At 42.9% G+C, this 24,461-nt stretch overlaps 1 protein-coding gene across 1 annotated transcript in view; it reads right to left on the bottom strand.

Annotated features, from left to right (window-relative positions):
* Positions 1-1,284: 1,284 nt before the first annotated feature.
* Positions 1,285-24,461, bottom strand: part of LOC138453982 (germ cell-specific gene 1-like protein) — a 203,206-nt gene continuing 180,029 nt past the window's right edge. The window contains exons 5-6 of the mRNA XM_069607007.1: positions 12,477-12,588; positions 1,285-4,663 (exon numbers count right to left, since the gene is read on the bottom strand). Coding sequence (XP_069463108.1) covers positions 4,312-4,663; positions 12,477-12,588 — 464 coding nt within the window. The 3' untranslated portion in view covers positions 1,285-4,311. The remainder of the gene's footprint in view (positions 4,664-12,476; positions 12,589-24,461) is intronic.

The raw sequence follows: 24,461 nt of genomic DNA, 5'->3' as shown, positions 1-24,461 counted from the left end.
TAAGATCAAGAACATTGGGAAAGTTTGTTAAGGACCAAAACTCAGGATGCGCTGAACAGTGGTGGTTGGCATTTATACATGGTGAACGATTAACGTTGACCTTGGCATTGGTTCATTTTTTAAAGAAGACATTTATATTATTATAATATGTTTAGAAGTGATGAAGATGGTATTAGATAAGGATTGTTGTCTTTTAACTTTTAGGTGGACTTTGGGAAATTGATTTTAAAAATGGTTAGGAATTGTGGATGCTAATAGGAGATAATATGTGAATATAACTGTGACGCTTTTATACATGTATTTGATAAAATCTAGATGATTAGAATGGTAAAAGGTTTTTTGGAAGCCAAATGCCAATGCAAGTTTTTTTTAATAAAAAGTAATTGTTGACAAAGCTAGACAATGCTTCAGATAATAGTATTCTCTATAAGCACTAAAGGTAGTGAAAGAAAAGGAAGACAACTCAATTGGACAACATGACAATATTGTAGGCCGCCTTTTGTTTTCAGAACTTTTATTTTCGTTACCTCAGCAGACACCATAATTATCTTTTTGCTGGTGCTAGTTGGAATTAAAATGTTTGCATTAAAAACATGTTTTGCGAGAAGCAGCAGCTATGCTGCAGGGTTGAAGAAGGGGAAGCTCAGTGCATGGGTGGGGCTGGTGGAAATAGCGTGCACAATATGCCTGACATGAAGGCAAGAGTGAAAAGCCTCACTGCTTTGTGCATCACCGGGCAACTCTTTAATACCAGAGTCCTGCTATTAAAAACTTGCAAGAGCTTTGACAGAGAGCTTAAAGTCTGCCTATTCAGATCTCAAGAGTGTGGTACCGGGTGTATCACCAGTGTATTTCTTTCAGCTTCGCTTGTCCCCATTACTCCACAGTAATCCTTTTCTCTCATTACCTGTCCCTGTTATTCCTCTCCACCCTTCCTGATCTACAGTTTTATACACACCCCTTCACTCAGATTGGTTAAAGTTGGCCAATAACCAACGTTGTCATCTCATCTGTGCACTGTTAAGGTCCAAATGTGACCCGGAAAAGGCTGCAGCATGCAGCATACAGGGAATGGCAATCAATCATCAATTTTTATTTCAGCATAAGACATACAAAATTACATGCAACAATAAAAGCAATCATTAAATTCCATAGATACATAGCTAAAAAGTTCAAAAGTTAAAACAAACTTAAAACCCTCATAAGAAATTATGAAATAGAATTTAAAAATTGTTTTCGTAATGACCATGCAGCCCCTAAATATTTCATAATTACAATTAGGCATTTTTCAGTTTTCATCAGTGTGTAGGTTTTATTAATAGTTCTTATTTTTATTCAATAAACAATGTTCTTAAGTAACACCTCCTTGCATAGAATCTCCTGCACATTCTCAACCCTGATACTACAATATTTACACTTGTCTGAGCGACATATATTCCAACTGGAAGTAAATTGGTGGACAGGGATTATTCTAATTTAAGGTCTTCACATATTTCTTAAGCGGGATATCCAAATACATTTCCATGGAGAAATTACTTTTAAGCTCTAAAAATCGTACTACTAAGTTCTTATCAGCACAATGCTTACATAATTCCACAGATCATAGACATTTCTCACCAAAGATTTGTACTCCTGCCACACATTAGCAGGATTACTCTACAGAAGGGCTACATTCAATGTTGTCGACATTTCTTTAATAAAGGAAAACCATGGAAGACTGGTAACCCCTTGCTGAGATAACTAATCACACAGTCCCCCTCGATAAACCGAGAGTTTGTGGATATGCCATAATTTTGACCAGTAAAGCAAGGGTTTAATTTGTATTAGATACTCAATACCATACCAACCTAGTTCTATTTTAATTGGTACATTAGGGGCCCTGCTGGTAGATTTAGGAGTCATTTAAATATCCTGTTTTCCTCAATTACCAAGCTTGTAGAGTTTATGTGCACCCAAATTTCAGCTCCAAAGACTGCAGCCAAGATAGCCTGCATTCTCTAAATCTCCATGGTGTGCAATATACTGTGCCCATCATACTGATTAGTGCAGCTTATCAACGCCATTCCTCTCCTGGCTAACATGGACACACTTTTTGCTGATTGTCCCTGGTTGAGTACTACTCATGAAAGCCTAGGTAGCTGTAACCCACCACATGATCTAATTTAACATCTCCTATAAAAAAAGGTGAAAGTACGGCCTTTAGGATATCTATTTGGGGTAAAAATCATTGTTTTGGATTTTGGAAATATTTATTTTTTTGTTATTTTCTTTATATTTAGAAGAAAATGTGCTTAGTTGTTTTTGGAGGCCAGCAGGTGTCTTTGATACCAAAATCGCATTTTCGGCATAAAGAAGAATGCCCCATTTTGTCCCATGCAATAACGGACCATCTGCTTCCATATTGTTTATACCAACTGCAATGTCATTTATAACTAATGAAAACAAAAGGGGAGCCATCACACCCCGCTGTCTAACTCCTTTTTTGTTGTTAAATGGGGTGGCGTAATCACCAAAAGGGCATCAAAGGAGTACAATTGAGACATTGCTTGGATAAATGGAATTGAGACACCCAAAGATTCTAATATTGCCCATAATTGGGGGCGTCAGTACTGAATCGAAAGCTGTCTGAAGATCGATGAAAGCAGCATATAGGGGTATTCTTCTAAAATGAACGTATTTGTCCAATATCAAGTTCAGTCTAAACGACTAGTCAAGTTTAAAGGTAGTTTTTAAATCCAGCCTGTGCTGGTGACAAAATGCAATTATCCTTGCACCACTGTTCTAACCTTGAAATGAATACCTTTGTGTATAATTTTGAAAGGGAATCCAGAAGGGATATTGGGCTATAATTGACAGTGTCACTACAAACCCCCCCCCTTTTTTTTTATATATGTGAATGATAATTCAACTCTGCCAACTTCTGGGGGTACTATTTGTTGTACTTAGATCATTAAAGTTCCCAGATTTCTGGCTCCTCCCTAAATTGGCCAATAATCGGAGCCTGGAGATTTATTGAATTCTTGCTGTTTTAAGGCAAGCTCTATAGCACTATCAGAAAATACCAGACATCTAAGTCATGGCAACCCATCCCCGCAGGCTCTGAATGTATTTATTATTTATTCGGATTTGTAAAGCGCGCAGCAGCCCAGGGGCATCGTGGCGCTTGATACTGCCTCGTATCATTAGTCTGACTTCTGTCCTGATCAGAGTTATTCAAATCGACGCATATAGAGTGCTAAAATGTGTAACCCATTCATGACCTACAATAGAGAAATCCTCTGTCTTTGGCGTTGTTCCTTGCTATATTATGCTCCAAAAATCCCTCTGATGATGCATTTGCACTGTTGTTTTTGAAGCTTCCCATTGTTTCTCTATTTGAATTTCTTTTTTTCCTTATCAATAATGACTTATATTCTGAACGCTAATGTTTTATTTTGTCCTAATTTCTGGCCCCAGAGTTCTTCACAGCCAGAAGCCGGTCAGTTTTAGCCGATTTGCAATCTTAATCCGAGCATTACATTCATTTGCATTTGTTGTATGGGGATTTGGTTCAGATGTAACGCACCTCTAAACGCTATGAACCAGCTTCCCGTAAAAGGACATATGGTTACAGCGGGATTGTGCGCTTACATATTCGCTCAGGATGGGTAGTAAATCGGCATGAAGGGCACCCTTATTCAACAAATGCCACTTGAAAGGCTTCGAAGCAACTATTTGCTGTGGGGCATTTAGAACAGATGGTACACAACCTCCAATTTCAGGGAAAGAGCATGAGTAAGCACAGGGAGTGTGTTTAGCTGGCCCCTGTCTACTGTGGAGCAGTAGGGGGAGGGGTGCTGCCCACTGGGTCTTGCTAAGGAGACGGGAGACACGGATACATTGGACCAGCTGGGTACTCCAAGGCACACGCTTTCATGTTTATCTTTGGGCTGAAACTCCACGACTGACCTGCTCCGTTTGATTTGCTGTTGGTGCTACCATTTTCTATATCATGGAAAATACTAAATTTTCCCCTCGAAGTTGTGGGCTCGTCAGGGGCCAGCATGAGCCTCCTCCTGCATGTGAGATCCTTGATGCCCCCTAGGATGCATAAATGCAACAGCACCTCAATGCCTCTGGGTTGTATGTGCGCTTTACAAAAAATAAATAAGGGCACACCCAAGTAGGCAGTGTGCTTCTGCAACACCATCATTCAGCTAGAGGGATTTCCAACCATTCAAAACAAAAGCTGTGTCGATATAATATAAGAAGACCATCTCGTACTGCGCTTTTCTCAATCTCTGGAAACAAGTCCTATCTTTCAATAGAGCATCAACATTGCTCCCCATCATCCTCTTCAGCTTCTTTCCCAACTCCTCCATCCTCCTCTCCAGCTGCATTCCTCACAGCTCCAGGCAGGTCGATAATGCTACCCACGTCCACGTAAACGGAAGCAGCAGAGCCCTTGGGCCAATTGAAAGGGTCATCCATGGACCCACTGACTGAGAAGATGTACTTCTCCCAGAGGAAGCGGACCATCTCGGAGTCCAGGAATGGGTTGCGGGCCTGGACGTTCTTCTCAAAGATGCGGCGACGGTACTTGAACTCCAGGATGGTCTTGGTGTATGTGTTCAGGGTGAGGACGGAGGCCGACATGCAGAGAGTGAAAGACAGCCAGGCCAGTCTGCAAGAGGGAGAGAAAATGACAGTGGGCATTTTTTACATAGGCACTTTTTCACATGGTCAATCACAATGATACATGGGAATATGGCGGTCCAGAATGGAACGGAGAAATTTCTATTTGCTACGTATACGGTTGTTAAATTTTAGATTAACATGTTAGGGACTAACTAACTCTCTCAGACTGGCCTTTTACAAGTCACCTGCTTCCTTTGATATCTCCCGATTTGCCTTTAATGCAGTTCCTCTGTTCTTAGGCATTAGACTATATCAGAGATATTCATTGCAACCTGAGAACCTTTCGCTAGATGTCTGCATCACTCTGGTAGCCAACCCCCTGTCTCCGTTTGCTCCCCTGCTACTGTCTTTCTACATTTAGTTTATTTCTGTACCTCAGACCCATTCGTGCGAAAGAAATGTATAATGATGGATTTTACATGTAACAGATGTACTATACCCAAGATATTTATTGAAAAAAAGGTGATTAACGAAGCATGGTCTACCAAATATATATATCTTTCACCCAACCACAACAGTTAATGACTTGTGTTGCTTAGTTTTTTTGTAAGCAGCAGGATTGTATCCTGGTTTCTCTCTTTACCGCTTGGTCCTGTGCAAAGGACTTTTGAGTGTGTCCGGCCGAACTAACACATTCCAGATGGGATTTTTGTAGTATGTCACAAAAGTCAATTTTGATACTTGTTACACTCAACAGGAAAATAAAGTAAGGAACAACAGATTTTCTTTGCATTTTATTTGATCATTTATAGTGCAAACCTAGTTCCAGAGCAGCGGAGCGCTTTACAACATGTGGAAGCCAGGTTTAGGCATGACGTCTTGGGCAGTAGCGCAGTGGTGGTGGAGGCGTTTCACACCTGCAGCCGGATAAAGTAACAGAGGATTGCAGGAGCAGGACTGTTTGCGCGCTTGCTTTGACTCCAACCTTTCGATGGGTTTTCTACTGGAGGCGGGAAGTTTAGCGACCAGGTATGTTCGTGGGCCGTTGAGGATTGAAGGGCTAGTGCTGTACTTGCAGAAACTGTTTTTTCCAGGTCTTTTATTCTGCACCCTTAAATACAAGGGTATCGACCCAAATATCGTATCTAGAGGGTCGTAGATACGGGGTTCCCGCATTCGGCATAGGTATAAAATACCGAGGTAGGTGAGCAAGGTTGCAGGGGTGTCCCCCACACTCCTACTTCAGTATTTTCAGGTTCGGGGGCTGCGGGGTTGTCGCCCCGCATAAAAGAAACCATGCGGGGGTAAATAAGAAATGCCTGAATTGCAAAATGCGGCAGAGTGGGCCTCGGCATTTTGCAATTCGATCTTTTCGTCTATGTTCTTTTAACATGCATCCAATACAAGCAGAGTTCTGGGGTAAAGGGTGCAGCCAGGCCTCCCCCTCAGGCCTCCCCCTCACTCTCCGAACCCGAGAGAATTTGTATGGTGGTGCGCTCTCTCATGATGATGCAGATGGGGCGATCGGTTATTGTAGGGCCAGGGCATTGCTTAGTTCTATGCCTCCACTCCCCCTGCGAAGGTCAGCCCAGGGTTCTCTCGATGTCTGTGCAGAGGGTTGTGGTAATTTTCTCTTGTTAACTCTCTTTAGACCCACTGTCCAGTGTTGCTGTTTGAGGCCTTATTGATTTCCTGGAAGGTCATAGGTTTCTTCCAGCAGTGGTTTGGGCTGTAGGGTACCCAGTGCAGGCAAGGGTGAACTGGGGGGGGGATCAGTCTACGGCCTGGTACGGATCGGGTCCAGTGGCGCAGTTGAGCCATAAATGGAAGCCTGCAGAGAGTGAAAGTGCCAGGGGTGTAGCGCAGGAGGGGTCAAGTTCAGGGGCTCAGTTGGGAAGTGTTGGTCCTGTGCCTAAGGCAGGCCTTGCGGGTGAACTTCCGGGACATCGCTGCAAGGGGCTATGGGGAACTTAAGAAGGCTCTGGCTAGCTTGCCATGGGGCGACCAGTGGGAGTAGGCCAGGTGCAGGGCAAGGAGTGTTGAGTTCATCACCATGTGCAGTTGAGAGTGCGCACTCCAAAGTTGATGGTGCGTTGCCCCCTAGGGCATTATAATGAAGATGAGCATATTGTAGCGCACGCCTCTGCCCATAGCGAGATTGTTAGGGCCTGGTTGGGTAAGAAGGGGACTGCAAAGTCCATTTCACAGGTGTTAGTGGGTCAGGAGGCTGTATGTCCTTGCTTCCCTCCATTTCAACTCCCGGAAAACCTGAATGAATATTTTAGTATAACATTTAGTGCCATCACTTGCTACTTTGGGTCCAGATGAGAATGGCAAAACCAGAAACATGAAGCATTTCCCAACCGGAGCCATTTCGAGTACACATTACATATCACACATGACTCTGGGAGCGAGTATTAGTGCATTTTACTTTTGTTTTCTACACAGAGCAAGTAAGTCTTCAACCTGGGTGGTGAACAGAAATTACACCAAGCCGTGGTGGGAGGGCAGTCAACCAGCTGGGAGGTAGGCTTTTGCTGCAAGTTCTGAGAGCTTGCTTCTGTTGTTGGAGCTGCGGGGTTGGACTACCTCCTTTTCTGGGCTATACTATCCACCACCTCCAGGTTTCTAGTCCCTTTAACTTTCAGGACCTACACACATTACACTTCCCAGATCTGTCAATGCAATGCAGCTCTCAAGCCTTACACCATCAACATGGCCTGGCTTTTGGAGCTTTCATTAGGGCTCCTATGAAAACCGGCTTCCTCACTGCCCTTAAGGTACGATATAAAGGCACAGCCTTTCTATTTCTTCCAGCTCATGCATTGGCTCATTTATTTATTTATTTTATTTTATTTATTTCATTTGTAAAGCGCACAAACAACGCTGAAGCATTGCAGGTACAAGTCAGGAAGCATACTTTGTCATACAGTTAGCAGATTACATCTGTAATAAGAAATAAAGAACAGTTGCATAGCAGAGAAAGTAGTAACAAACAAGTTGTTGAGAGGACTGCTGGTGATATATGCCAGAATAATGGCTGCTTTCACCCCAACCACTCTCCTCAAATTCTACCATCCTCTATGTCAGGGGTCTGCAACCTTTGGCTCTTCAGATGATTTGGGCTACAACTCCCATCTCCACTGGCCAGCATATTCAATACTGAGAGATTATAGGAGTTGTAGTCTAGATCATCTGGAGAATCGCAGGTTAAAAAACACCCTGCATTATGCTGTAGCGATAAAGAATCACTTATAGTTTCCTTTACCACAGGTGCACAGAACTGTTGCACGTTTCACAGATCATATGCTCTTACCAAATCTTCAGAAACAGTATTTTCCCTTTACAGCCTTCTTCTTGGTTTAGTTCCCTTCCTCTGTCATTGCCTCCATTTCTCTCACACCCCAATCACAGGCTCTATCCTCATCAAGCCTTACTCTGCTGGTAGTCGACCCAAGTCAACCAGTATTTTATCTGGTGACAGGGATCCTTCCATGCAGCCAGTTGAACAGAGTTACCGCAATCACTGAATTGGGTGCCATTCTGTATGCTCATGACATGGCACACTGCAGTGTCAATTTGGATCTCCGAGGAAGCACAGACCATGTTTTTTTTTTGTGTTGCAGAACCTGTTTTAATGTATCCGACTCATTGTTTAATTTAGTTTAAATCTCCCTTTTCCTCTCCATGGTTTTCCTCAATCCTCCCTTTTCACCATCATCTTGCAAACCCTCCCTACACCTATATATGGCTTGGTGGGGCATTTGTTATTTGTTACATTTTCTCTTTTTCATGAGTTCTTTCCTTTATTGTCCCTGTTCGTTTTTTGCCCTAATTGTCCAATGCCCTTTTGGTGGGGCTTTTGTGTATATACATGCCAATTAGGTCCCTTTTTAAAAAAGCAATGCATCACGCTATAGGAAACATAGGACACCAAATGCTAAGGCCATTTGCTATCCTATGGAACCTGTAGGCGCCACCCAAATCTGTTAGTGCAGTTATGTTGCTGAAAGCTTATGTAACACCACCTGGTGGTTGGTGCCCATCAGATCAAGTGCAGTGAAAACCTTTGTCATTGTCAACCTGAGAGCAACGTGTCCGTCCACGCAAAGGCAAACTATTAGTATCAATTGCTTCCAATTGTCTGATCAATCCACACCCTGACGTGGCTGCTTGACGTGCGCACACCTGCATCATAGAAAACTACAAGGGCATTTCTGTTGGTTCTGTTGCCTTCTTCTCACACACACACACTGTATTGACCTCTTCACGTCCCTCCTTGTGTTAAGGGTACTGTTCATGACTCACGTCGGAATGGTTCAGCCTCACTCTTGAACTTTCTCTGCAGTTTAAATTATTTTATTTTCCCTGGACACTCTCCATTTTCTATTCTGCCACCTCTAAATGCACCTGCTCTGATTTCCGATTTGTGTTAGCTTTAATCCCTTTCCCAGTCTTTTCAAAACATACTTTAAAAATGTTTTTGTACAACAGAACCATAACCAGTATAATAACAATGTACTCAATATTCAAATATCAGTAATTCATGCTAATGAATACTATTTATAGTATAAAGAGATTTGAACAATTCCAAGTTACAGTTAAGTCTAGAATGAAGAATTAAACCATCACATGTTAAACACTAAACACACACAAAAATAACAGAAATCCAACCCTGTTTACTACTACATCACAATGCTACACAACATTCTTTAACTGCTTTTGTCAGACATCTGTACACCTATCAAGAATTTCACTTTTACCTCGTTCATGCTCACCTAACATGACATGTAATTTAGCCTGAATAATAGGGTTGAGCGGTATCTCAAGCCATGTGCAGTGTTTTAAGCTACATAGTCAGTAGGCAGGCATGTACATAATGCAATCGTACCAAATATATCCGGACAATAAGCAGAATTGACAATTAAGAACCGTGAATTACATATAGTTTGAATGATTGGGCTGTGTGCCAACTTTATCTTTGTTATGAAACATGTGAGCACATCGCATAAACAATACTTTTGGGATGCACTCCAAACAGTCTGGGAAGTGTTCCAATTGTCCCAGTTTGTTATAGTAAATAAAACTAATTGTTCTAGCTAATAAAAACAATGTTTAAACTACTGCTTCTTGTTTTCTCAGTATTTGACATTTTATTAATAATAAAAAGTGCAAAGAAAACCTAACTACACCTTCTCCACTGGGGAGTTCCCTAGCTAGTCTAGGTCCTGGGCCTTGTCTCCACCCAGGTGTTCCTCCCGCAGTGTATCACCCGAGGATTGGGACCAGGAAGTGTCTGCCCTCTCCTGGCCACCTGGGAGGAGACTTTAAAAAGGTTTTGGTGAGGGATCTGCACGATTCCCCACAGCAACTTCTTCCTGCTAAACGCTGATAGTGATATATGACCTAAGAAGCAACTTGCTCCTGCTAAACACTGATGGTGAGCTATGACCTAAGCAACATCTTGCTCTTGCTGATATTGAGGCAGGATGCTGCAATACTATAAAAAGGCTGAGTTCGTGGAGGGCTAGAGGAGCTGTTCTGATGGAGATGAAAGAGACAGGAGGCAGATGGGGGCTTGGAGGACCATCCATTGAGAAGCAATTAAGCCACTGTCTCCTATAGAGAGGTGAGGGGTAAGTACCTCCTTTTCCTTGCCTGATTTTTGAAGCTACTAGATTGGATTTCTGGCTTTTGAGTCTCCAAAAGGCAGTAGCTATTTGCTTTTTGAGAATAACTACTACTTCTAATGAAGCTGCATGCTGTCTAAGGCAATCAGCTCACCACCTATTCACATTTGACTATTTCTGACACCATGGTCAACTCCATTTGACACTGAAACCTTTTAAAGCATCCTTTCCTATTTTTGCTGCTTTTTGCTATCCAGCTTGATTCTGATAGGTGGTTTTTGGATTCAATATTTTGGAATTTTTTCTTGGATTGTGCAGACCACAGGCATCCATAAATAAATGAGTTACACTATACACAAGAGTGTAAGGGCATTAATTGAGTGTTCATTACGGAGAATCTTGTCAAAAGCAGTTGAGCATGAGCATAATGTGTGGAGCATTTATTTGAAAGTACTGTGTATTGATATGTTATATATGGGTTATGTCTTGAATACACACACAAAGGGTTAATGGAAGATTTTAGCAGTGGCCCATCAGTAAATGTGTGACATTAGCAGTCCACTCCTGTGCGTATGACACAGTAGCTGCCCACTGCATGGGGTTGTTGTCTACTCTTGTTACTAATACACAGTGACAAATATATGCTTTTGCCTATCTCTTCTCCTACCACAGCCCATGCTGGGGAGTGGGGGGAGGGTATTGGACACTTCACTGGGGGTGGAGTGAAGGCTCTGTGAGGTTGGGGTGATACAAATCCCATCACTCACACGTAGGTCTATTTACATCCTCTGTACTGTCACTTGCTAACAGCACCATTGCCCAAATGTCCTGGCCACATACCATCTTCAGTCTCACTTTTCTCCTAAAATACCAAAGCAAAATGGCACCTTTTCCACAATTTGCACAAACTTTGTTAGTGGGGGGGGGGGGGTTGGGGAGTTGGGGGGCATACCCCTGGAATGTTGTCAAATATTGCAATGAACCACAGAGTCAGTAAACTGCCTCGCCCCTCAACTCATTCTTTGACCCCCAATCACGTACCTTGCTTGTGTCCTCTTGCATATCCGCCTTCCACCCTTTTCTCAAACGACTACCACCGTTGCCGTGGTGGGAGTTTGCTTGCCCATTGCACTAGTATATTTCTGTAACTGTTCTACTGATTTTATCATACTAAAGGCACAATGCAAAGTTGAATTCTGACAACACATCAGACTTTCAAGGTGAAAGTCTAACAAAACGTTTGTCTTTCTTGTGACTTCCTGCTTGAGGCATACATTACCTGAAACCTAATCATTGGCACGGTCTGGTTGTCAAATTGAAATTCTGTAACACTACACGCCAGGTGGATACAAGGTTGCCTATTGCACTAAACTTTGCACTTGCCACTAGCCACTGGCTAGTTATAATTGACACTTGGCAAGTAAGAAAAGGTGTGCTGTGTATGTGTATAATTGAGGTGACGTGCCTTTTTAAGGCTGGCTAGTAGCTTGCAGCTTCAAATTTTGAGCCCTGGTTCACGTGTTTCTTAATTGTTGAAATAAATAATCTCTCCCTAATAAAATGGCCTGCATCAATATCATGATTCATTTAGGTGGTGAAGCAACAGTATCTCAAAAAAGAGCATACATGAACAGCAGTGTCCTAACCAATCTTCTTTAAAAAATATCTTACAACACACTGGGCAATATAAATGAATCAATACAGCTCCCCCTAGAACATCATGTATTGGTTTTCCCGAACTCAATAAGGCCAAGCCCATAGTTCACAAAGGCTTGCCCACTGCTCTGCTCAATCCTAGTGGCCCCTAATTCAGAAGCAGGATCCACATGGTCACTGGCCTAAGAGAAACAGAAACCATTCTATCCAAAGAAAAATACATTAAGCAGACAGACCCTTCAAAATGTTCTTGGATGGGTAGCATGCATCAAACGTTCCAGTGCACGGATATGAGAACCAGCTCTTCACATCTGAAAATCAGGATCATTTCCATTACACTAGGGTTGTGCAACCTGTGACTCTCTAGATAGTTGGGTTATGACTCCTACGATCCCACACCTTTGAATATGTTGGCTATGGCTGATAGGCGTTGCAGTCAAAAACATCTGGAGAGCCAAAATTTGCAGACCCCTGGTCTACACAAAACATATCTAGAAACGTTGAAGACTCTACAAAGTCTTTAGGTTGAATGATGCCCTTGGGACAGCTCCTTTCTTTTTTTTTTTTACTTACCCAAAAGACCAGCCATAATACCAGCTCTGAGGTCTCCAGTCCTTGGGGCCGAGGTTCACAGTCACTTGGAACACCGTCATGAACATCATGTGGGCAACCATTCCCAGAAGCCCTGGGGGAAACCACAGGAAATATAAGGCTTGGTGGTGAAAACAAAATAGCTCAAGACTGCAGCATAAAGCCTGATTACTTACCACTAATCTTTATTACACTGAGTCCTACTCTTCATTGTCACAGTCTTAAGGCATGAGTGTGGCCCATGTCCACAAAGAAGACAATCACATTTACGTTCTCATTTAACAAAAACGTTAGCCCTCACGGCAACAACACTGCATCTCTCTGCTAGAAATCCATTTGAACTGGTCATGCAAAATCCCAAATGGTATATGACACACATTTACCACATAGTTGGGACAGAGGGAATCCAGTAGTCTGATGCTGAAGGGTATGAATGAGTACAACACATATTTCTGGTTGGCAAAAATAACTTTATTACCCTGTCCCCTCCCTCACCAGAGCCTTAACAGAAGGATGATGGTCAAAGCATTGCCCGGCCTCTGAATAACAGCCCTGGGTAGCAATCAAATTGTCCTGCATCAACCATCTAACCCATGTGAAATCACTGGTTCCAACTCACAAAATAGTAAGATAAGTGACTGATCAAACCAATGGACAAGTAAGAGCTGACACTGTCAACCCATTAGTACGTACATGTCATCACACACCAGAGGTAGAACAGTAGCGCCAGTAGGTGACTCACATATGCTATAGAAGTTGACACCAAGTACTATCAGGAAAGAATAAAGGAACTATTAGGAAACTAAAGTGAACGCTGCAAAGTGACAATACAGCATATTAACCAATTCCACAGAGGACTACAAAATTCCACAGCTGCAGTGTACCAGAATGTGCCCTTCATTTTACCAAATGACACAAGGCACATGACTCACTGGGAGAAACTAGGAGTGCCACCAATATCCACTTGAGATTTCCCAAGAATTTCTGAGAGTACAACAACGACTATCATACAAATTACCTGACCATGGCAAAAGGCTGGGCTACCAAATCACCAGCAATCACTTGAAGCATTCCAAGATGATGCAATGGTCACGGAGTGAAAATTCCCTACCGAAAATAACTGATCTTCTCTAGCCCACAGGGAGAAAAAGCACAATTGAGCAGCACAACAGTCAAACAAAGAAACACCAGAGATTCTTGCAACAGATGGGCCAAAAAAGAGACCCATAAAGCCAGAGAGGGACCCATGCAGCAGCAATGTGAAGAGCAGACTCCTTGAAAAAAAACTTATCTGCAGAGGAATTCAGCCGTTAATGTACACACCCATAGCAGGGCCAGCAGAGGTACCCGGAATTTGGCCAAGCAACAATCCAGCATCCAACTTCTGACACCATAAAACCCATATATACCACAATGCTTCATATAATCACAGATCTTTGCAGCACCAAAATAGAGGGGCTGATGATACTCGAAGGCAGCAACCCCCAAGCCAACAATTCCTCTCAAATGTAACTATATCTTGAGATTAACGACTCAAAGACAAAAGGATCCTCTGCATCTGACCTATGATTCTAAAGCAACACTTTAACCCCATATGTACCAAAGTCTACGTATTCAACAACTGCAAGCATTATTTTTCAATGGTTGTAAGTTACAGGACACAGGAACTGCATGCGAACTGTCAGAACAATACATCACACGAAGTACACTTCAGGTACACGAAGGTGCTACACTGTCTGCCCTGGAAGACCAAGTTATTGGAAAACCATTGGCACGCAGTCTAGCAACACATTCACATCCTGCTATCTTCCTCTGTGTTCTTGAAACCTGATTGAAACCAGACCCCAGAAGAGAGAATAGAAGATAGAGGGCCTTATTACAAGGTTGCCTAACATCCTCAAATCTGTTTATTGTTAACGTCACACAGTCTGGCAGATTTACTGCAGATTACAAGTGGGGTAATGGTGGTGTTAGTCTCCAATCCTGGAGTCCATAAAACTTCATGGGTATCTTGGAGAAATGGCTGCGAGTGGTCATTCTCCTACAGTAATTCCTCTAGTATTTGCAAGTAAAGTGGAGTGGATATCTTCAGCCAGGTGCTGGAGTTATCTTCTGTACTTTGCATTAAAAGTCACAATTCGGTGGTGCAGAAAAGTGGCGGTAAAGTCATGGTAACAGCGTTGCCACCACTTTACCTCTTCTTTTTACTGCACTGCTGAACTCGTAATTAGCTGAGTGTCATTTTATAAGTCATGAAAGGAAAACAAGGTATATCATAGCCTTGGAGCATGAGGAAAGGTCATTATCCAAGCGATAATGATCCTTCCTGAGGTCAATAAGGCTATTGGGACATGGTGGTAGTAGCAGTACATGTCTTGGAGTCTTGGTTGTGAAGTAAAACATGGTGATTTAAGAGTGGGTAAAGAGACAAACTTAGTACATTTAAATGTGGTTTTATTTTGTAGTATTTAAGTAGCTTGGTTATTTTCATAAGTTAAGTATTTTAATTGCAACTTGGTTGAACTGGAATAGCTTTAACACGAGCATGCATTAGGTGCCATGTAAAAGTAAGCAGTTTCCCTTTTGGAAAATGAAAGCATTTTTCAATGTTTTATCTTCTCTTTTGTGTGGTAAATAGCATCATGCAGCAAAAAAATAAGTGTCTTATTGAAACAACATCTTGCACGGAAATTGCATTGTTGCTTCCCTGTCTGCTACTGAAGACAGTGTTCAAAGTGCAGTCAATACCAGTAGTTGTTGACTGCACTCTAAACATTCTGATTGGCTGAGAGGAGGTCAATAACGATTTCCATGTGCTAATATTCTATAAAGCCAGGTACAAATAAATAGCACCCAATAGTTGGTGCCAATCCCCTGGGCAACAATCATCAAACTGGAAGATGTGTATCCTGTAAAACAATACCTCTGCACATGAAAGCTAACACATAGCCCACCCAAGAGAGCCTGAAAAGAAAAAGATAATAAATGGGCAAACAAGAACAGTTGTACTTGTAGTAGATAGTGAAGGAGCCTTACCTTGGCTAGGAGCACAAACATGCATGTCCCAACAAATGTCTCTGTCCAGTTTTGACAAAAGTCCCAGTCATTGAAACAGTGGGGATCCCCTGCATACAATGCTGTCAAGCAAAGCCACAGCCTAAAGGCCTAGAAAATAACCCCACTGTGATCATGCAGTATTAACAAAAAATATCTTAACAAACCTGGTGCTCAAAATATAGTTAAGAGATAATGACCTATCTCAAGGAGTCCAGAGTAGGATACACCTTGTGAGGTCAAGGCCTAAATCCTGCTTCAGAAAACTAGGATCTATAATAGCCAAAGAAGAACCTAATCCATCAATTCATAATGTCAGCATAGGCGTAACATGACATAGTACTTAACTCCAGCATCCTTTCATGCGGACCCATATTATAGTGTTAACGGCTCTAATTCTTAAACCTGGGTGGAATAAAAATAAATGATTGATCAGAAGAGGCACAAAGTGGTCAATGTGGTGGATGGTTTCATAAAGGTGACACACAAGAAGCCAGACTAGGAAAGCTACTTGTCAAAAACACTGAAAGACACAGGGCATTAGCGACATTAACTCTGCAGTCTACAGTGCACTGATATCTATGAAAAATTAAATGAAATGGCTAAATATTATTTGCAGAGGCCAGCAAGAGTTCACTTGTAACAAAGTGCCCTGCCTAGTTTTTGGGACCATCAAGAGTGTGATTCATGTGGCTCGGTGCCTCCCTGTGGCTGCAGATGCTGTATATGGGTCTGGTATGGGGAGGATACCCTCGTCAACCTCACTTGATCCCAGTCATGTGGCATGGGACAGTTGGGGGACAAACCTAGCTAGATTCCCTCCCCAACTGAGAGAGCCTGATGACCTCTGTAGCCAGACCCAAACTTCAGAAGAAAATACGTGCACACATTGATTCGTGGGAGGTCAGATTTACTCTTCTAATCCTTTTAGAATTCATACTGTTACTGGTATAAGGCTTTCTGCAGTGGAATTGTGGAATTGTAGTCCTTTCACACTCACTAGGAGATGCTCCCTGAGCTCCTAGTGCCGTGCAAGAAACAAAGTCTCCAGTTTGTGTTTTTTTCACAGGAGAAAAGATGTAATTTCAGAGTACTCAACAAGGCACCCAGAGAGCCTGCATGGGAAACAATGTTGCATGTATGTAGTCTCTTGGCATCCACAAACTCATGTTTGCTACAAGCTTTCTGAACCATGGTGCTGTCAGAATACTCCCTCACATCTGGTACAACATTGCAGGTTTGTCCAGGACTAACATTCTGTGTATGTTTGGAAGATTCACAGTCTATGAAGAGGTTTACCAACACCAAACCCCCGTGCTGGGAATCTGTGTCCATCCAGACAGTAGTAGGCAGTAACAGAGAGAGGGAAGTGAATTCCAAGATAGTGGCCAGGTCTGATAAAGGCTTGGTCCGGCCTCTATAGCCCAAAGTAAACTCAGGTGAACCCAGGACAGATAACTAGTCAAAGCCCAGCACCAATCTTAAAACTCCGTTGAAAATCCACACAAAGAGCTGAGTTTGGGGGAGGGGGAACCTGGGGTGGGAAGAGCCCTATAAAACCCAGTGACCCCAGTCAGTCAGTGTGGGTTATTGGAGTAGGAGGTTGGCATTTGGAGGCAGTTGGCCAAACAGAGAAGATTGGAAATTGAAGCACCTGAAGAGTCAAGGGGATGCTGGAGAGGCTTAGGAATAGAGGGGGGGGGTTTGGGGGCACTGGGGGGTGGTTGGGAGCAGGTGAAAAAGTTTTGGAGAATGGGATACCATCAAGAGATAGAAGTGGTACAGAGGAGAAGGTGGTAACATCGAGTGGTGGAATTGGTAAAGAGGGGGAGGTGGTAACATTAAGAAGTAGAAGAGGTATAGTAGAGTAGGTGGTATTGTCAAAAAAGGAAAGGGGTAAAGAGGAGGAGGTGACAACACCAGAAGAACTACAGAGGAGCAAGCAATATCACCAGCACCTAAAGCTGAATGTAGTATTGAGGAGGAAAGAACATCAGGAAAGGAGAATAAAATTGAAGAAGAGACAGTAATATTAGGTGCCAGAGGTGGTTCCGAGGAGGATGTGGAGGTGCGAATATCAGGGGTGAAAGCCACTGTGAGGAGGATGTGACCTCAGGAAGTAAAGGGGCAAAGTTAAGAAAAGTAGGCTTGGCAGAAGGTCTAAAGTGTGGTGTGTAATCAAAGTCCCCAAACCAACGGAACTGAAGGGCCATATCAAAAAGGCCTACCTGTCATTAAAAAGCAGCATTTTATTTCACAAAGGCAGAAGAAATTCAAAGGTCCCTTTCACATGAAAAACAGGATTTTTAAACACTGACACCAAAACGACTTTGCATGTGTGTTTGCAAGTTAAAGCAAGGCATGAGAAAAATGTTCCCCCGCCAACATAAAGATGTCAGGGAAAAGACATGGGGCCTCATTACAAGAAGGGAGTCCGCAAACAAGGGTGCCGGTAAGCTCACTGGCACCATTGTTTCCAGACCGCCAGACTATGAGTCTGCCTGCCGGGGCCGCTGCGCCTGGCAGGTATGAGCCTGGCGGGCGCATCGGCCCCAGTAGGCAGAGTCATCACGGAAGCACTGGCACCATTAGCAACGGTGCTGGTGCTTCCGTCTCCCCACTCCCATGGAGTACTGTGGACTCCATGGGAATGGGGACTTACAAAATCCAGCGCCTGACTTCCCACGCTGTCAGGGCACTTAATGCCTGGTGGCACCGGGAATTCAGGCGCTGGATTCGGTGTTATGGGGTTACCGCCAACTTCGTAATGAGGCCCATGGTGTGTGTGTTCACAAAAAGTAATGTATATTATGCTTCACATGCAAAATACCAGAAAACATTTGAAAAGAAAAGTCCACTTTGTTGCCATGAAAAGTTCCTGTAGGCCCGAAGCAGACTGTGTGGGTGTCTTTCTGCAGTGGAAATGCAGAGAAAGCTAAAACCAAAATGTAACCCAAGTGCAGATTTGAAAACCACATCACATTGCTGGCTGAGAAATAAATGCAGCATTTTCACTGAAACTCCCACCCATCAAAAGGTGGTGCACTGTGACTATTCAGACTCCCTTTTCAGCAGAGAAACAAACAGCAGATAAAAAAGTGTATTTTATCAATGACTCAAAGAAACAGCCAAGTACTTTCAGCGAAAAACACCATATGTTAAAGAGTCAAGGCTCACGTTAGAAAATGCAACATATGAGTTCCTTTCCGCCAAGTACAAATGGTGGGCCTCTGGGCAAAATTCACAAGTGGCTTCCCCCACTGCCATGCTGCTTTGTGCATGCCATCTGTTTACAACTGCAATAAAATGTGCCCTACCTGAAAGGTGTTGAAAGGCTGGGCCGGACAATTCGCCCTGGCTGGTGCATGACTGGAATGAAGAGGGAGGTGTGAACACAAGGGTTATAATGAACGCTGAACTCTGGAGAAAGAAATACAGGAAAATAGAAACTTTTCAGATCAAAAGGTGGTCCCCTTCAGATAAGAGGACAGGATGCCAGATGTCTGCAGTGAGCGATCTCTGTGTAGCAAATGTATGCCCCATTTACGATCTGCACCCTAAACCTCAAACATCAAAGAGACTAATGAAAACACTGGCCTAGAGAGGCAAATGCTGCTGGAGACAGGGGACCTCCAATTTGCATATACCAAAGATTTGCTATTCATTTAAAAGGACTATTATAACTTAGGCCTTTTTCCCAGCAACCATACGTCGTATGGCCTTGAAATATGTTTCATTTTTTAGATAATTTCCAGTCGATTGTGTTCATATAAAATTCCTCCAGCTGCGACTAAGGGAATTGTAATGGCCAGCTAAAATGGGGTTCTGGCTGATCTGAAAATGTCCCGAATTTAAGAGTTGGCGAACTGCTGGAGCGTAAAATTAGGAATGGGGAGAGTGAATTACATGTTCATAATTATTATGCTTTTTGTAAAAACAGCAGAAAATTGTCAAATGGCCGTGCAAAATGGTGAGGACCTGGCTGTCATTTTATTTAATTCCCCATGATTAGCTGAAGCGGAATATATATATACATATATATATATATTATGGCAGTTACTAGTAAATCACAATGTTTTTCACACATGACTAGATTTTTCGCCATAAAATTGACATGGGAACAAAAGGGGATTTCAAATGAGAGTTGCTATATGTGGTTCAGCTACAAACATGGCAGGGTTCACTATTTTACATCTGATTATTTTAATCGCTGGATTCGCTATAACCACTTCATAGGCTAAAGTCCTTTGAGATGTCAGTGTACCTTTAGGTTTCTCCAGAACAGCAAATAAAGCATGCTCAACAAACAACGTCCTGGAACACCCCATTACTATGCTGCCAGACTTCTCAATGCCGAACGCAGCGGCTGCCAAAGATTGTTCGCAAGGGAAGTGACCCCTCATTACTGGGTCTAGAATCCCACTGTAATATGCTAGAGGCTTATACCCCAACATAGTTCTCTGCGTGAGTACTGCTGTCATGACTGTGCCATTCGTGTGTGAAAACAAAAAGAATTCCTCAGCATTATTGGGAATCCCTAAAACTGGAGCTGTGCAAATTGCCTTTTTCAACTGGTCAAACCCTTCCTCCATCTCCTCAGTCCAGACAATCTATTCCTGGTTTGCCTGTGCCTTTTTCAGAGCCTGTAACAAGGGTCTTATATATGAGCTATAATCAAATACCCATGCTCTAACATAATTGCACAATCCTAAAAATTGTTGCATTTGCTTTGTGTGTGGCTTTGCCGTTTTCAAAATTGCCTCAGCCCTTTCAGGTGTAACTCTCTTTCCTTCATGCGAAATCAACTGTCCTATGTAGAACACCTCTTCCTGGCAATACTGCAATTTCTCCTTGTCCCCTTTATATCCTTTCTCTGCTGGAATAATCATTAACTGAACTGAGTCACGTCTGCACTCTTCCTCTGATGTGCTGCAGACTATGTGCTGCAGACTAAAATATCATCTACGTATTGTGACACAACACTTTGCAAATCAATATTACTTAGGTCCATCTGCAGGACCCTATTGAAAATTGATGGAGACTCACAATATCCCTGAGGTAATCTTGTGCTTTTCAACTTAGTCTGTCTGAACGTAAATGAAGTTGGGTCCTGAGAATCTTTATGCAATGGGATTGAGAAAAACGCGTTTTTCAAGTCAATCACAGTGAAATATCGTGCCTCAACAGGAATACTACACAGGATTGTTGCTGGATTAGGAACTAGAGGAAACTCGGCCTCTACAATCTAGTTAATTGGGCGCATATCCTGAATTAAACGCCACGACCTCCCCTTCGATTGTTTGACTGCATACACTGCAGTATTGCATGGTGACGTCACTAAGATACCTTGATCCATCATGGCGGATATCCTCTTAAAAATACCGTTGTCTGCCTCTCGAGACATGGGATACTGTTGTGCTCGAGGCAAAATTGCTCCTGGCTTCAGTTTAATCTTAACTTCTCCAACCCCTTTTAATAGGCCTACGTCATCAGGGCCTGTATTTCATAATGAAACTGGCCCTTTCGCCATGTCTTCATCAAAACATTTTGAGACGCTGCCGCACTATCAACATTTTCTGGGAAACCTTGCGTCTTATTGTCCTAATCCAATAAGTGATACTCATTTCAAATACTACTTCGTCATCTGACGGGTGGTCTCTAAACATATCCTTGTCAGTGACGTTAGTTAACCTGTAACCCTCCCCAATGGCAATCACTGTGCTCCATGTCCTGCCGTCAATATCAACTCCTCCAAGCATAGCCAATTCTCCTCGCATTGTAGCTGCTTGGAATTCTAAGAGAAAGACTTGTCCCCCCTCTTGATCCATAAGTATCCTCGGCCTGAACAAAACCTCATCAGGTATTCTCACAGTCTTGCCCACTAAACCAGGTAGCCATGTTAACAAAATGTGTACCCCATAGTGAAAGACCTCTAGCTCTAGCTGTACCCCTCGTATGGCCATTTAACCTGTAAATGCCATGATAAATTTCCTTACATTTAAATAATGCATTCCTGGCATTGAACACACAATGCCTTCATCAGTAAAAGAAATCATCAAGTTTATTTTTCTCATTAAATCTCGGCCCAGTATATTAACTGGTGTCTGTATTGAATACAACAATGGGACAGACATATCACATTCTCCTATAGAGACTGGCAATTTTTCAGTAAAAGGAACTCTACTTGTAGCTCCTGAGAACCTTTGAGCATTCATGGTATTTCCCAATAATGTAAATTTCCCAATCCCGTATGCATGTGCATGTTGCACCCGTGTCTACCAAAAAAGAAAAAGATTTGCCTCCTACAATGATGGCAACCCTCGGTTCCTCTTGAGGATTGGGAATCACTGATAACCCTGAACACATCAAGTCACCCAGTGAGCTGTCCTATTGTGGGTACATGCTTATTCCCATGCCCGTGAAAGGATTCCCTCCCTCGACTGTGACACCCCCTATCCTAGAAGTCAATAACTGCCCCGTGTATGGGCTCTGTTGTATCTGCATGGGTGCGTTTTGTGACTGTCCTTTTGGCAGATTCAATGGTGCTTGCTGTGGTTGCAAAGCCTGTTGCATTCTCGGTGCTTGTGCTTGCTGCACTGTCAAACCCGTCCCTACTTTGTGAGCTATATGCAGGTGTATAAGCGGTCCCCCATCTTGAGAACTCTCCATTCTGCACAAACCCTTAGCTCCCACATGTTCGCGCTATGTGCCCTGTCATTCCACATGTCCAACATACAGGAGGAAGTCTACTGATTTGCCCTCCCTGAATGCCTTGTGATTCTGCGCATCCTGAAACCCACCTTGATTATTCTGGAGATTTCCCTGATTATTCTGGAAGCCTCCTTGATTGTTCTGGAAGCCCCTTCCTCTGAAGCCTCCCCTACCTCTCGGTATGAATCCATTATTTTGCTGGTCAAACTGCTGTTGGTTATTCACATGTGGCATACCTGCTGCCCGCTGTGACCATGGCCCTTCTCCACTAGTCAGCATTGCCCCTTCTATGGCATATTTTGACAATTATTTCTGCACTAACTTTGCTTCTTAAACTTTCCTAACTTCATATTTCCTTTGATTTTTCTTCTGCAACCATCGTCAATAATGCACATTGGTCAGCTGTATTTCTGACCATGGTTTAGCCTCCATACCCACCAGTTTCTTGAACTGTATGTGCACTTAATCTGGCATCCCCTGACATAATATATGGTAGAATAGAAGTATAGATTTTCCCCACGGTTCCCACGTTTCTGTGCCATTATAGCTCCCATGTCTGACATATCTTGATATTGCACTTGTAGCGCTTTCCAGACTGCCGCTCTACAATTATTAAACAGTGCTCCATTGTGCACCATGTTCTGCGCAGTGACACTCATGTATCCGGCTCTCGACCAAATGTCGTCAGCTCCCTCCCCAAGGATTGCGGCTAGAAGACCTTTAATGTCTCCTATCGCTAACGTGTTTCCTCCTGTCATTTTCTCTAATTCATGTATCCATTTCCCAGCACCTGAAATTAAAATGGGGAGTTTACACCTTAAATTATCCTTATCCATCTGTGGCCAAGTTATATACTGTGGTCTGGCCCCTCCTTTCTCTAACAAGGGAAACTGCGAAACTCCCAAATCGCATTCATCCCCCATCATCTGCCTGTCCATAGCAGGGACAATGGTTCTGCATCACCTTCTTCTTGGTAATGACCTCAGCCTGCTAGCATAAGGTGGTGAGTCCCCTCTCACACTATGGATCACCCTTTAGGTCAATCTGGACGCGCCAGAGGCTCTGGCATCTGTAATTTAGGTAGGTCCAGATCTGACTCTCTTACCTCCCTATCTATCGGAGAATATCCCTCAGGATCCTATGCATCAACTCCCTCCTCCCTTCGGAAGGTTCCTCTATCTTCGTCTGACATATCTTGCCCCCAACAAGTGTGGCTATCTTCTTTCTCCTCTCTGTTTAACATTAGTTTGTCCAAAGACAAAGCTCTCTGTTCGAGACTGAGCAAACCTTCCACTTTGCCTTTCGACTGCGCACCTTCCAATCATTTTTCTCTTTACCTTTTGATTTATTTTTGGCCCTCATCTCATGATAGACTTTATCGATCTTGTCTCCAATGCTTCTTATATCATAATCATCCTCTAGATTTGCTCTGAACGGACCTGGCATTGATTCATGTGTTGGGAAGAACTCCTCTTTATCTTCCCATGCTACTACTGGATTAGGTTCCATTAATTATTTCTCGATGCGATCAATGTCGCATGCTCTTTGCCTTCTCTTTCGTTCTATTTCTTTGTCAAACTCTCTTCATTTCCTTGCTTCCTCTCTTACCCTTTCCTCTTCCTGCCTTCTTACCTCTCTCCTCTTGGTTGCCCTACGCACTCCCTCATCTCTTCGTCTTTGCATTCTTTTATCTCTTCATTTCTGATCTTCCTCTTCCTCTCTTTTCTTTTCTAGTTTGTCTCGTTCTTCGATTGCTTTCTGTCTGTTATCATACTTTCTTAGCTGCTCTGCCTTTTCCTGCTTTTTCAGCTGTTCATCTTGATACAGCTATTCCCGCCTTTGTCTACTCTTTCTTTTAGCCTCGTCTTCTTTCAATCCTTCCTCTTGTTCTCTGTCTTTATTATCTTGTTTGTGCTGATCTTCCCTTTGCCTTACTTCCTCAATGTTCTTTCCATCAAGTTTGAGCAATATCTGACCACCCATCCATTCATTCTGTATAAGCGCTACCTCATCAGCTTTGTCTTTCTCTCCTTTCCAACTCTTTATTTCCCGCCCTATGTCTAGAATGTACTTGGTTGGTCACTTCTCTCCTTGTCCCGAAGGACTTTAGAGATCACATCTCTTTCTTGAGTCTTTTCTGGACTCTCGTTGCTGCTATGCGCAGGCGACTCATATGTCAGATTGCTGTATCCTATTACTGCC

The sequence above is a fragment of the Ambystoma mexicanum genome, chromosome 1p (genome assembly GCF_040938575.1).
Source record: "Ambystoma mexicanum isolate Mex_15411 chromosome 1p, UKY_AmexF1_1, whole genome shotgun sequence".
NCBI lineage: Eukaryota > Metazoa > Chordata > Amphibia > Caudata > Ambystomatidae > Ambystoma > Ambystoma mexicanum.
The sequence above is the reverse complement of the archived record's forward strand: the minus strand, read 5'-3'. Positions and strand labels throughout refer to the sequence as shown.